The sequence below is a fragment of the Charadrius vociferus genome, unplaced genomic scaffold (assembly GCF_000708025.1).
Source record: "Charadrius vociferus isolate BGI_N301 unplaced genomic scaffold, ASM70802v2 scaffold257, whole genome shotgun sequence".
Classification (NCBI taxonomy): domain Eukaryota; kingdom Metazoa; phylum Chordata; class Aves; order Charadriiformes; family Charadriidae; genus Charadrius; species Charadrius vociferus.
In genome coordinates this window covers 2,661,556-2,672,052 of record NW_009649473.1, presented here as the reverse complement: position 1 = coordinate 2,672,052, position 10,497 = coordinate 2,661,556, and the positions used below count along the sequence as shown (strand labels likewise).

General features: G+C 57.3%; 2 protein-coding genes across 2 annotated transcripts in view; one reads left to right on the top strand and one right to left on the bottom strand.

Moving 5' to 3' along the window:
- MTMR14 (myotubularin related protein 14) overlaps positions 1–8,184 on the bottom strand; it is a gene marked incomplete at its 3' end in the record, with an annotated part of 43,351 nt that extends 35,167 nt beyond the window's left edge. The window contains exon 1 of the mRNA XM_009889896.1: positions 8,136–8,184. Coding sequence (XP_009888198.1) covers positions 8,136–8,184 — 49 coding nt within the window. The remainder of the gene's footprint in view (positions 1–8,135) is intronic.
- Positions 8,185–9,271: 1,087 nt separating this feature from the next.
- LHFPL4 (lipoma HMGIC fusion partner-like 4) lies at positions 9,272–10,449 on the top strand. Its single transcript, XM_009889895.1, has 4 exons — positions 9,272–9,278; positions 9,714–9,950; positions 10,171–10,187; positions 10,441–10,449. The coding sequence occupies exons 1-4, from the start codon at positions 9,272–9,274 to the stop codon at positions 10,447–10,449; spliced, it is 270 nt and encodes an 89-aa protein (XP_009888197.1).
- The last annotated feature ends 48 nt before the right edge of the window (positions 10,450–10,497 follow it).

Here is a 10,497-nt window from a genome sequence, read left to right as displayed (position 1 = left end):
GGCCTTCTGCGGGCGGGGGATGGGTGTAGGGGGGACTGCGGGGTTGGCTGGGACGGCAGTGGCAAACGTGGGCGCGGGAGCCTCAGGCACTGGTAGCAGGGCCCCTGGCCACAGGGGACAGCAGGGTTGCTCAAGGAAGCTGCGTTAGGTAGAAGCAGTGGGGGACCATGGTTCCAGGAACCAGCCCCAGGGCTTCCCAGGACACCCTGGAGAGGCACTAGTATTGATAGAGTACAAGGAATGGGCACTGGGCCCCAGGGCTCCCCAGGCACTGGTAGCAGAGCCCCTGGTCACAGGGAACACCAGGGTTGCCTAAGAAAGCTGAGCTGGGTACGAGTACTGTAGGTCCATAGGACATCCCAGATAGGAATCAGCCTCAGGACGCCTCAAGACTTCCTGGGACACCCAGGTCAGACATTAAAACTGACAGAGCACCAGGAACAGGTGCCAGCTCTGGGCACAGGCACCCAGGGCTCCGCAGGCAGAGGTTGGCTGCAGGGAACACCAGGGTTGCTCAAGGAAGCTGGGCTGGGCACAAGCACTGCGGGGCCATGGGACATGCCAGCCAGAAACCAGCCCCAGGACACCCCAGGGCTTCCTGGGACACCTAGGCCAGGCACTAGCACTAACAGAGCACCAGAAACAGGCACCAGCTCTGGGTGCTGGCACACGAGGCTCCCCAGGCAAGGTCTGACCCCAGGGAACCACAGGGCTGCCTGGGACACAGTGAGAAATCTGGATCACAGACCCACTTCGGGAGACCCCAGAACTGGCACCAGCCCTGGGGCACCTGGACAGCCTGGAGCATCCTGGGATACCCTGTGCCAGGCGCTGGCCTTGGAGCACCCCGGGACACCCTGGGCCAGGGATCAGCCTCGGGGCACCCCAGTACACCCCAGTCAGGGGCCAGCTTTGGGATACCGTACAACAAGAACTGTCTCACAGAGTCAGGGACCAGCCCCAAGGATGCCCTAGGACACCTGGGACCAGCCCCCTAGGGATCCAGCCCCCCTGGGGCACCCCAAATCAGGGATTAGTCCCTTCCAAGCCAGTGGGGGCTGAGGGGCCCAGTCTCCCTGTCTACCCAGCCCCAAGGACATCCCTGAGCAAGCCCATCCCACAGGGGATCCCCACTGTAGGGGAACTCCCAGCCCCTGAGGGAATCCTGTCACTGGCAGGAGCCCATGCATGGACCCCCTGCAGCCCTGGAAAAGGACCTGTGCACAGACTCTCCAGTTCCCCCTTAAAAAGATGTTGTGCCCAGGCTCTCTCCCTTTCTCCAGCATCATGAAAGGGCTGTGAGGACAGAGCTTCCCCAGCTCTCTGCATAAAGACATCCCAAGTATAGCGCTTCCCACAGAGGGATGCCATACATTTACCTTGATGTCTCCTCAGAAGTGACCACAGGCTGAAGCCCAGTCATTCCCCCAAAACTTGCCCTGTTTATACATCCTCCTTTGCTCCCTCCACAAAAGAAATCTGACCGTAGGTGTACCCCAACACCTTCATAGAGTCACTCCTCAAAGGGACACCATGCAACAACCCAGACTCTTCCCTAGAAGGGGACCAGATGCGTTGTTAAGGCTCCCAAGTATCCTCTTGTGTGCAGACCTTCAAGCTATCCTGACAGAGGGCCTGTCCTTTTGGGAGCAAGACCCAGAGAAGAGATGCTGAGCTTCCCTGGTAGTAAGACCATGTGTGGAAAGACGTTGTGTTATTCCCCACTGCAGAAAAAGTATGAATAGGCCCAGGGCTTCCACTGGAATGACCCAGAGCCTCCCATATTCCTAATGAAAGCACCCCAGTCCACCCTCCCTGGGAGAAGACTACCCCCCCATGCTAGGGGCTTGCAGCTGGCCCGACGCTCTCCCTTACAGCTGGCTTGAGCTGGAAAACCTGACCTCTCCTCACCCAGATCAGGACCACAGCCAGACCTGGTGCTGCCTTGGCTTATCGGGAAATTCCTTCATCTTTAATTTTCCCTCTCCCAAAGATTTGCCGGTTTAAGGCAAGCTCAGAGCCTAAATCCTACCGATTGTCAGCAGCTTAATCAAGTGGCTTGGAGCGCCTGGCCGGTGCTGCTGCCGCACAGGGACCTGCGTGGCGGAGGGCAGTGCATCAAAGGCAACCCCGGTGCCTCCTGTCCTGCCCCGGCTCAGGGCTGGAGTGGCCAGGGCAGCACCCTGTGGCTGTTACCTCCGGGTACCCCTCGCCCTGCCCTGGGACTTTTCCCTTCTCAGACTTTGCACCTTGCGTCTACAATTGCATTGCTCAAAACTGCTCACAACTGCGCTTGTGAAAATCCCAAGTGTGTGTCTTGCTGGGGCCGTGGGCTCTCCTGGCCCCAGCCAGCCCAGGCCTGGCTCGAAGCTCTCCTGAAGCAGTGCGGCTACACGGCCTTTCTGTGTTGGGGGAATTTTTTTGCTCTCCTGGCCCCAGCCAGCCCAGCCCTGGCTCTGAGCTCTCCTGAAGCAGTGCGGCTACACGGCCTTTCTGTGTTGGGGAAATTCTGAGGTGGCATTTGCAGACTGGACATTTACCCTGCCCTGAGGTGGGGCAGAACGGGAGAGCTTCTGTCCTGCCGGGGAGGCTGGTGTCACCATCAGTGAGGGCCAGGACACAGAGGTGGTGGGGTGGTGTGTTCTGGCAAGAGGGAGCCTCATCTGGGGAGGCTGAGCAGGGCTGAACTTCCCTGGGCATGTCAGAGGCAGCCACAGGTGGATGCGTTACCTTGTGCATAGAGAAGGAGCTACCATGACCTATGAAGAGGACATCATGGGCCAAATCCCATGTGTAGGGCAGGGATGGGGCCCAGTGCAGGCTCTGGTAGAGCATGATGGCAAGGTTTGGAGAGTCACCCACATGGGAGGTCAGAGAATCGTGCCAAAGCAGAGGGCTTGGAGGAGCAGAGAAGGCAAAGGCATTCCTCCTGCCTGGGTGAGATTTTAGCAGAAGGAGGACTTGCACCACTGGCACAAGCAACAGCGAGACCCAAAGTTTCATGGTCACCAGGTAAACAAGGTGAAAGGCAGAGAGTTGGGGCAGAGGTGGGTCAACCCTCTCTCTATGGCATGACCGGTACAGAATACAGGGCTGCTGAGCAAGGGCACGAACGGGCTCTTCAGAGAGGAGAAAAGTCAAGAACAGGAAGGTGGGGGAGGAAGAGAGGTGGAGTATCAGGAATTCAGTATCTCTTTCAGAAAAAAAAAAAAAGTCTCAATCATCAATGTCTAATTAGTGGACGACAATCAAGGAGGGGTTTAATTAGAGCTTCACAGAAAGCCCCAGCTCAAAAGCCACTGCCCCCCTAGGAGGAAACTAGATCTAATTAAGAGGAGAGACTCTGCTTTATCACAAATAGAAACGTAGCCATCTGCCCTGTTCAAAATCCCAGTAATGCAAAACTGGAGATTTTGCTAAATCCTTCTGTTATAAAACCAGAAACGGGCCTTTAACATGAGCACGTCAACAACTGTATAACTGACAGCACCCTGATGCCACCCCAGTCCTCAAAATTAGCAGAGAAGCTCCTTCAGAAAGTCCCATGGGATGATGCTTACTTGAAGAGACATGGGCTGTGTGGGTGATCCCTCTCATCCACCCTGCATGGAGAGCAAGTACAGGAGTGAGATGAAAGCAGCTGGGCTGGGATGCATCTGTTCCAGCGACCGTGTAGCCATCATCTGCTGGAGACCAGAGCACAGGAATACACCACCACCACCACGCACTGAGGAGGCTGCCCAGGAGCTCTGATTCCCTAATTCTCTGCTGTAACGTAAGATGTGGTCAACCTGTGAGTTAACTCCAAGCTTTGAACAAAGTTGTCCTGATGTCAGGCATTAATACTGGAGCAAGAGACCTCGGCTGCTTCTACGTGGCACCGCACCCACGTGCCTCCTGCGAGGACAGTCGCTCCGAGCGGGTCCGGGGCTCTGTTTTTAGGGAGGCTTCAGGCAGACCCTTGGTTTTGTACTTACAGTCTACTGAGGGTCAAAAGAGGCAGCCAGCTGAGCACACAGTCCCTCTTGCACAGAGAAATAGGCTGATAACGTTTGAAGGTGTTTCCCCACTAGTCCCACTCCTTGCAGTTCAAGTCCAGCCGTCGGTGGTGTGAGACCTTCCAGCTCTCCTAGGCCAGGCATGAGCACACAACATGGGGTGGCTTTCCACCCGAGGCCGTGTCATTGGCCACAGGGTTGGGATCTGACTTCATCAGTGGCACTTTGGAGTTAATTATGCCGTGTCCAGGCAGCTTGCTTGATCGGGAATGTGATAATACATACCCATCTCAGCCCTTTTCTCCTTTGGGACACCCCCTTCGGAGGTACGCTCGTCTCTGAGATGGGCTCTTCCCACCCACCAGCGCATGAACTGGGAGCAGAGGCTGAGCCTCGGTCAGCTGCTTCATCTTCTACACCTGAGCTGCGTTTGCCACCATCTGAGTGGAGACCCCTCACGTGGCCCAGCTGCACAGCATCATTTTGGCATGTCCTAGGAGAGCAGCAGTTAGGAAGGCTGTTGACAACCGCTGGGCTGAGCGCGGCTGAGCTGTGTGGTGTGGCGGTGTGGCGGTGTGGCTGCGGCCACAAAAGAGAGCAGGGTCTGGCCTGAGCAAACACCATAGCCCTGAAACTCTCCCTGGTGCCAGTGGTGATGCGGTGGCTCTGCTGAGCCACATCAGGATGGGCTCGTCTTCCTGACTGGGACTTGCTGGAGAGCCAGCTCCTCTCGGAGAGAGTTTGAGGTTTCAAAAAAAATTGTTTTCATGGATATAAAAGTCATTCATTGAAATTCTTAATGAAAAAACTGGGAGACAGGTAGCACTGCTCCAAACTAGCTAGGCAGCGTAACTGGGCCAGCTACTTTCTCTGCCCAAGGGAGAGATAGTGTCAATATTCTTCCAGGTGATATAATCTTCCACCTGCCAACCTTGCAGCAAAAAGAAGACATCGCTGCAAAAAAACTTTGCATTTGCTGAATTACCAGCTTCTGGCTCCAAAAAAGCTTTCCTGAAGATTTGCCCTCTCCTTCCCCTGCCCCTCCTGTCGTGCAGCCGGGACAGGAGCAGCGATGCAGCGCAGACCTCGAGTCTGTCCCGCACCTTGTGCTCCACGGCAGCCAGCCCCGAGCTTCGGAAGGCAGCGTAACCCTCCGGCCATAGCTGTTAATGTGCCTGCCGACACGCAGGGAGGGGCTGAGCCGGGCATTTCGGAGCCGCTCACGTCCTGGAGCTTACATCCCTTAACTGTTGTTCCAGATAAAGTAACTGTCAGTTCTGATTCATACAAACTCGTAACTCTATTCTGAATCCTGCTGATTTTTTGGCTCGGAAGCAGCCTGTGGAGCAAAATGCCGTAAGGGAGCTCCTGTCTGTGTAAATGGCCGGTGCTAGCCGTCCTGAGCACGCTGCCTTTAATTTTCATTTATTTTTGAAGGATTTCTATTTTTTTGGAGGGGGGGGGCTGTGTTTGTTCCCTTTCCTTTTGGCGCTCAGCTCTCAGGAGGTTTCCTGGTGAGAAGTAGCCACTCCAGACCCTAAAGTCCCAGCACTGTCCCTGTTCCCCTGGAGGTTCGGGGCTGGTGTGCAGTGCCCAGGGCCACCGTGTTGGGGATCTCCAGCGGGTACCCCCCGCTGCGCATTGCAGCAAGTGGCCGTGGGCACAGTGGAGGATACAGCACTGAGAGCTTCCTCCCCTTTGGCACAAGGTAGATATGAAGGCTGGAGGGGGGGATCACCAAAATACCCTCGGCAGCGAGGCATGGCTGCGGTGAAGGTGGGAGAGATGTGGAGAAGGGGAGGGGACAGCCAGCTTGCTCAACCCGAGGGAGGGTGAGCTGCTGCCCACGGGGCCAAACACCTCACTGTCCCCAAGCCCCTTTTGGACCCAGCAGTTACTGGTTTTCCCCCCAGTTACCCCCACATTTTCCAGTTTTCAGTCCCTTGTGTGTCCTGCGGCAGTGCGATGCTCTGCGTGCCCCTGGCTGGGGGGAGGCCGTGTCTCTCAGCTGTAGGGCTTGTCCTTAGCACCTCCCACCCATGGCAGGCAAGAGCAGTGAAAGTCAGTCTTCACCCAAACCTGCAGACTAAACTAGTCAGCAAATGTGGTTAAAAAATCAGATTTGAATCCTGCAGGCACAACTGCACAGGACTAGGGTGGCACCGGGATAACTGTGGTACTCAGCGAACACGCAGGTTACTCAGAAAGTCCAAATTAGCTAAATGCACCTTCTACCGGGGGATGTTATCCTGCCAGGAAGAGCCTCCTCATCTCTCTCTGCTAAAATCTCATTCCAGTGTTGCAGCCTGAGCCATAACATTGAATTCCCTTCAATTAATTTCTTTTGTCGGGATATCAAAAGCCCTTGAGATGCCCATTGCATTTCTAGGGGACTCCGAGGAGCTGGGAAGCCATGAACCCGCCGTGAAACCAAGCGGAGAAATGCTGGTTCCCCTGGGGCCCGAGCCCCAGCAGGATCCCGTGGGCAGCACTGCAAACCGCAGCCAGGTCATCCTCCTCCCTCCGCGTACACCCTGCCCCGGTGGTCACCGAAATGCCCGGTCTCAGATCCGTCAGTCCAACTGGGAAAACTCTGGTAGAGGGAGTTGGAGCCCAGGGCCTGGGGGAGGGATGGCAGCTGTGGGGTGTGATGAAGCGGCCGGCTGTCCTCAGTGCCACCGGGGACTAGCACCACACCCTCAGAAGAACGGGAATTAAAACCAAAATGGATGGGAGTTGGGTGATTTTTTTTTCCTTTTTAATAGCGTCTCTTGTAGGAGTCATCACTTAGTGTTTTTCATGCAGTTGCAAAGCGTAGAAATAGGCTGTTTTAAACAAAAACCAATGTTTTCCTGCAGGGCTGCAGGGGACCTTGGGGTGTTTGGAGGCAGGTGCTGGCAGAACGGTGCTGCGGGCAGAGGACGGGCAGGCAGAGCCCTGTCCTCGCACGGCTCAGACCTGCAGCGAGGGGCTGGGTGAAAAGGGCAGCGCCAGGGCCTGGTGGCCGTGCGGGGATCCCCTCCTTGTTCTTGCTCTGCACTTCGGTGTCGCTCCTTGCTGCAGGCACGGGAAGGTGTTTCCAGGACATCGGGCGGCCTGGGGACACGCAGAAAAGGGAATTGCTTGTGACAGAGCAGAGGACTCGGCTTGCTGCTGGGAACACGTAGGACAGATGGGAAGAGGAGAACGCTGCGCTGCTCTTCGCTGGGGGAGGACCTGCCTTCGGTGGTCCCACCACGGCCACTTCCCGGGGGGGCTGCGCAGCAGTGAGGGGCTCATGGGAAGAGCCCTCGGGCAGAGACGTTTGGGTACATGCAGTGACACGGGAGTGCTCCTTTGCCCTGGTAGTAAATTTGTAGTGTAATTCTCTCTGGCAAACAGGGAGTGTGAGATCTCGGGCAGAGCTCCTTGAGCTGCTCCATGGGCCGGGGCACAGGCTGCCCTGTCCCCAGTGCCAGTGCAGAGCAGGCACACAGGGACAGGAGGGACCAGGGCAAGCAGATGCAGGTTAGAGCCAGCCCCAGTGGTCCTGACACTGGTCATCGCTGCCTGTCCCCCGTGGCTGTGTTGTGACAACCTGCCACACTGGTGGCTCACATGCTGTGTGTTTTTCACGTACCTCTTTGAGCCGCTCTCTGCTTTCACCTTAAACTCTGTCTCTTGCGTCCTCCACGTTAATCCACTGCCTCCTGCGTCATTGCCCCGTCCTGCCATGTTTGGGACCTGCTGATGTTCTGGGGGACCCTCACCCATGCAGCTGTGGTGTTTGCAGAGCGGTGAGCTCTTGGCGGTCTCGTGTTTTACCCGGGCAGCCGGATCGACGCGGAGCCCAGATAAATGCCTGAAATGCAGAGGAAATGCTGATTCTTGCAGAGCCCAGGGACAGACCCAGGGGCTGCTCTTCTGCTCCTGCAAAGGACTTACCAAGGGCCGTGCAGAAAAGCCAGGAGCCCACCCAAGCCTCCTGGTGGAGGTAGAATTGGCACCTGGTTATTATTATTATTATTTTTAACTTAAATTTGCCTTCTGCAGTCCTGTTCTCTTTTGGGCTGAGAGGGGCTGTTGCTGAGGGCTGCTGCCCACCGGGGCAGCTGGGGCGCTCGCCTTGCCGCTCCCCGTGCTTTCCTCCGGCCTCACCGCCCTCTTTCCTCCTCCTCACCGATTTCGGCAGAGCCGTTACCGCCATGCCCGTTTCCAGGCTGGGTCGTGTCAGCCTGACCAGTGCTGCAGGGGCAAAACCACCCCCTCGCTGGGGATGGCCACAGAGCGCCTTAGCTTTTCTCACAGCTGCACTGCACTGGGAACTGAGCGGGCTCCTAAAATCCTCTCGGCATCTCTGCTTTCCCAGGGAGAGTCCCCGGCATAGGTCTGCTGTTCCTCCTCACCTTTAATTCAGACACTTGGCTGAATTAAATGGTATCTAGCTCGAAGGTGCCCGGAGTAACAGGCAGGCCAAGCTCACCATTTGCTGTGCAGTACACAGCATCAGTGTTGATTCTAGGATTCCTTCCGGAAGGGATGGTTTTGGGTTGTTCTGGTCCCTGTGGACAGGGAGTTCCCCCAGACACAGCCGTGCTGATGTGCTGGAGATGCCAGCTTGCCGGCAGCTCATGCATGCACCGCTCTTTGCAGCCATGCGGTGCCGGGCTGTGTGTGGTCATAAATCAGCTCGCAGAGCTCGCCTCTGTCGGCAAAGATGCTTTTACCCAGCAAATGTGTAACGTGGATGGAGGAGGCAGAGACCAGGCAGCAACAGCAGCAGGTGGTACGACGTGCTGGTGTGCGTGCTGCCGAGGGCGACTCGCCTTGGCGTCCCTGCCCTTTCCCAGGGAGAGCAGTCGGCGCAGCTCATCAGGATGCAGAGGCTGTGCCAAGTGCCGGTATGATGGCCTGCACCAGCCTCCTGGGACTTCCCTTTCCTATTGAGAGCAGTTAAAAGCGCACCTCAGCACCCCGAGACCACCACCGCAGCACTCATGCCTGGCAGGGTGTTTGTTGTCCCTCCAGCAGTAAGGGACAGGGAGGCACTTTGTCACTCATGTGGGCATAAGCCTCTCAGTTCTTTGCTAACCCAGGACAAAAATACTCACAGCACTCCCCAGCTTCTCTACAACATTAATATTTTTAGCCTTCTCAGCTGCTATAGGGTGAGGAGCTTTTGTACTGGCTGTAGTTAGAAAAAGCGCTTCCTCCTTACCTTGGCAGTCACAGGCTTTGTCTCGGCATTTCCCTTCCCGTTCATCCTGGTGCTCCCTGATGTCTCCCTGCTCGGCATGGAGTGTGCGGGATGGAGGCAGGCTGAGCAAGCGAGCCTGCTGGGGCCGGTGTCTGCATGGCTGCGAGGGGGTGGGATGGGGATGCTCCTGGGGATGACGACCCTCTTGGCAGGCAGCATCCCTGCCTACAGCGTGCCGGTAGCTCCTGCCCACGCACAGGGAGCCTGCGGTGATGAGGAAAGCCCGTGGGAAACCACTGATGCTGTGGCTGATGCTCAAAGAAGCGAAGCCCCTGATGTTCCCCATTAATGCATGGGCCAGGTTTGGGGCAGCCACTTGCAAACGCAGTCCCCTGAGGCTGTCACCTGCTGTGCTGCCTGGCTGTCGTAGAGCCAAGGTAGACACCGGCTGCACTCATGCACTGACCGGGGGGGCTCAGCACGCAGCACCGCCACTCTTGAATCCCCTCTGACGCTTCTCCCTCCTCTCCCCCCCGCAGCGCTCTGCCTGGTGCTGGGCTGCATGATCTTTCCCGACGGCTGGGATGCAGAGACCATACGGGACATGTGCGGGGAGAAGACAGGGAAGTACTCCCTGGGCGACTGCTCTGTGCGCTGGGCTTACATCCTGGCCATCATCGGCATCCTCAACGCCCTCATCCTTTCCTTCCTGGCCTTCGTCCTCGGCAACCGGCAAAATGACCTGCTGCACGAGGAGCTCAAGACAGAGAGCAAAGGTGAGTACCACGCCAGCGGGTGTCCCAGGGCCCCGTGCTGTGGCCGTGGGAGGGATCCCAGGTGGGAAAAGCCCGGGGGACTCTGCCTCTCCAGCAGCCTGTGGCTGGGCAAGGGTCCCGTGGGCTTAACTATCACCTGCAAAGTGCGTCAGGCCGGGCAGGGTGGGGGTGGGCTGCCGGGCCCCTGCCCTGCCTGACATTTTCTTTTCTATTTCCTCAGATTTTGTCGGCACTGCGGTAAGTCTGGAGTGTCGTTGCCCCGTCCCTCAGCACTGACCGTGCAGTGTGTCTGGGTGTGACTGTGCTGGGTGACCCCTCATGGGATGGAATGGGGGGACCCTGGCTGTGTGGGGCAGTGGGGACAAGGGGGCAATGGGGAAGGGAGGCAGCGGGGACGGGGGGCAGGCATGTGCGTGGCACATGCTGTTGACGTGATGGCGCAGTGAGGGCTGCCCAACACTGGCCCCGACCTGCTGTGCTCTCCCCACAGAGGATATAAGGCCGAGCGCCCACAGCAGGACCCTCTTCCCACGGCTGGCAGCCTGGG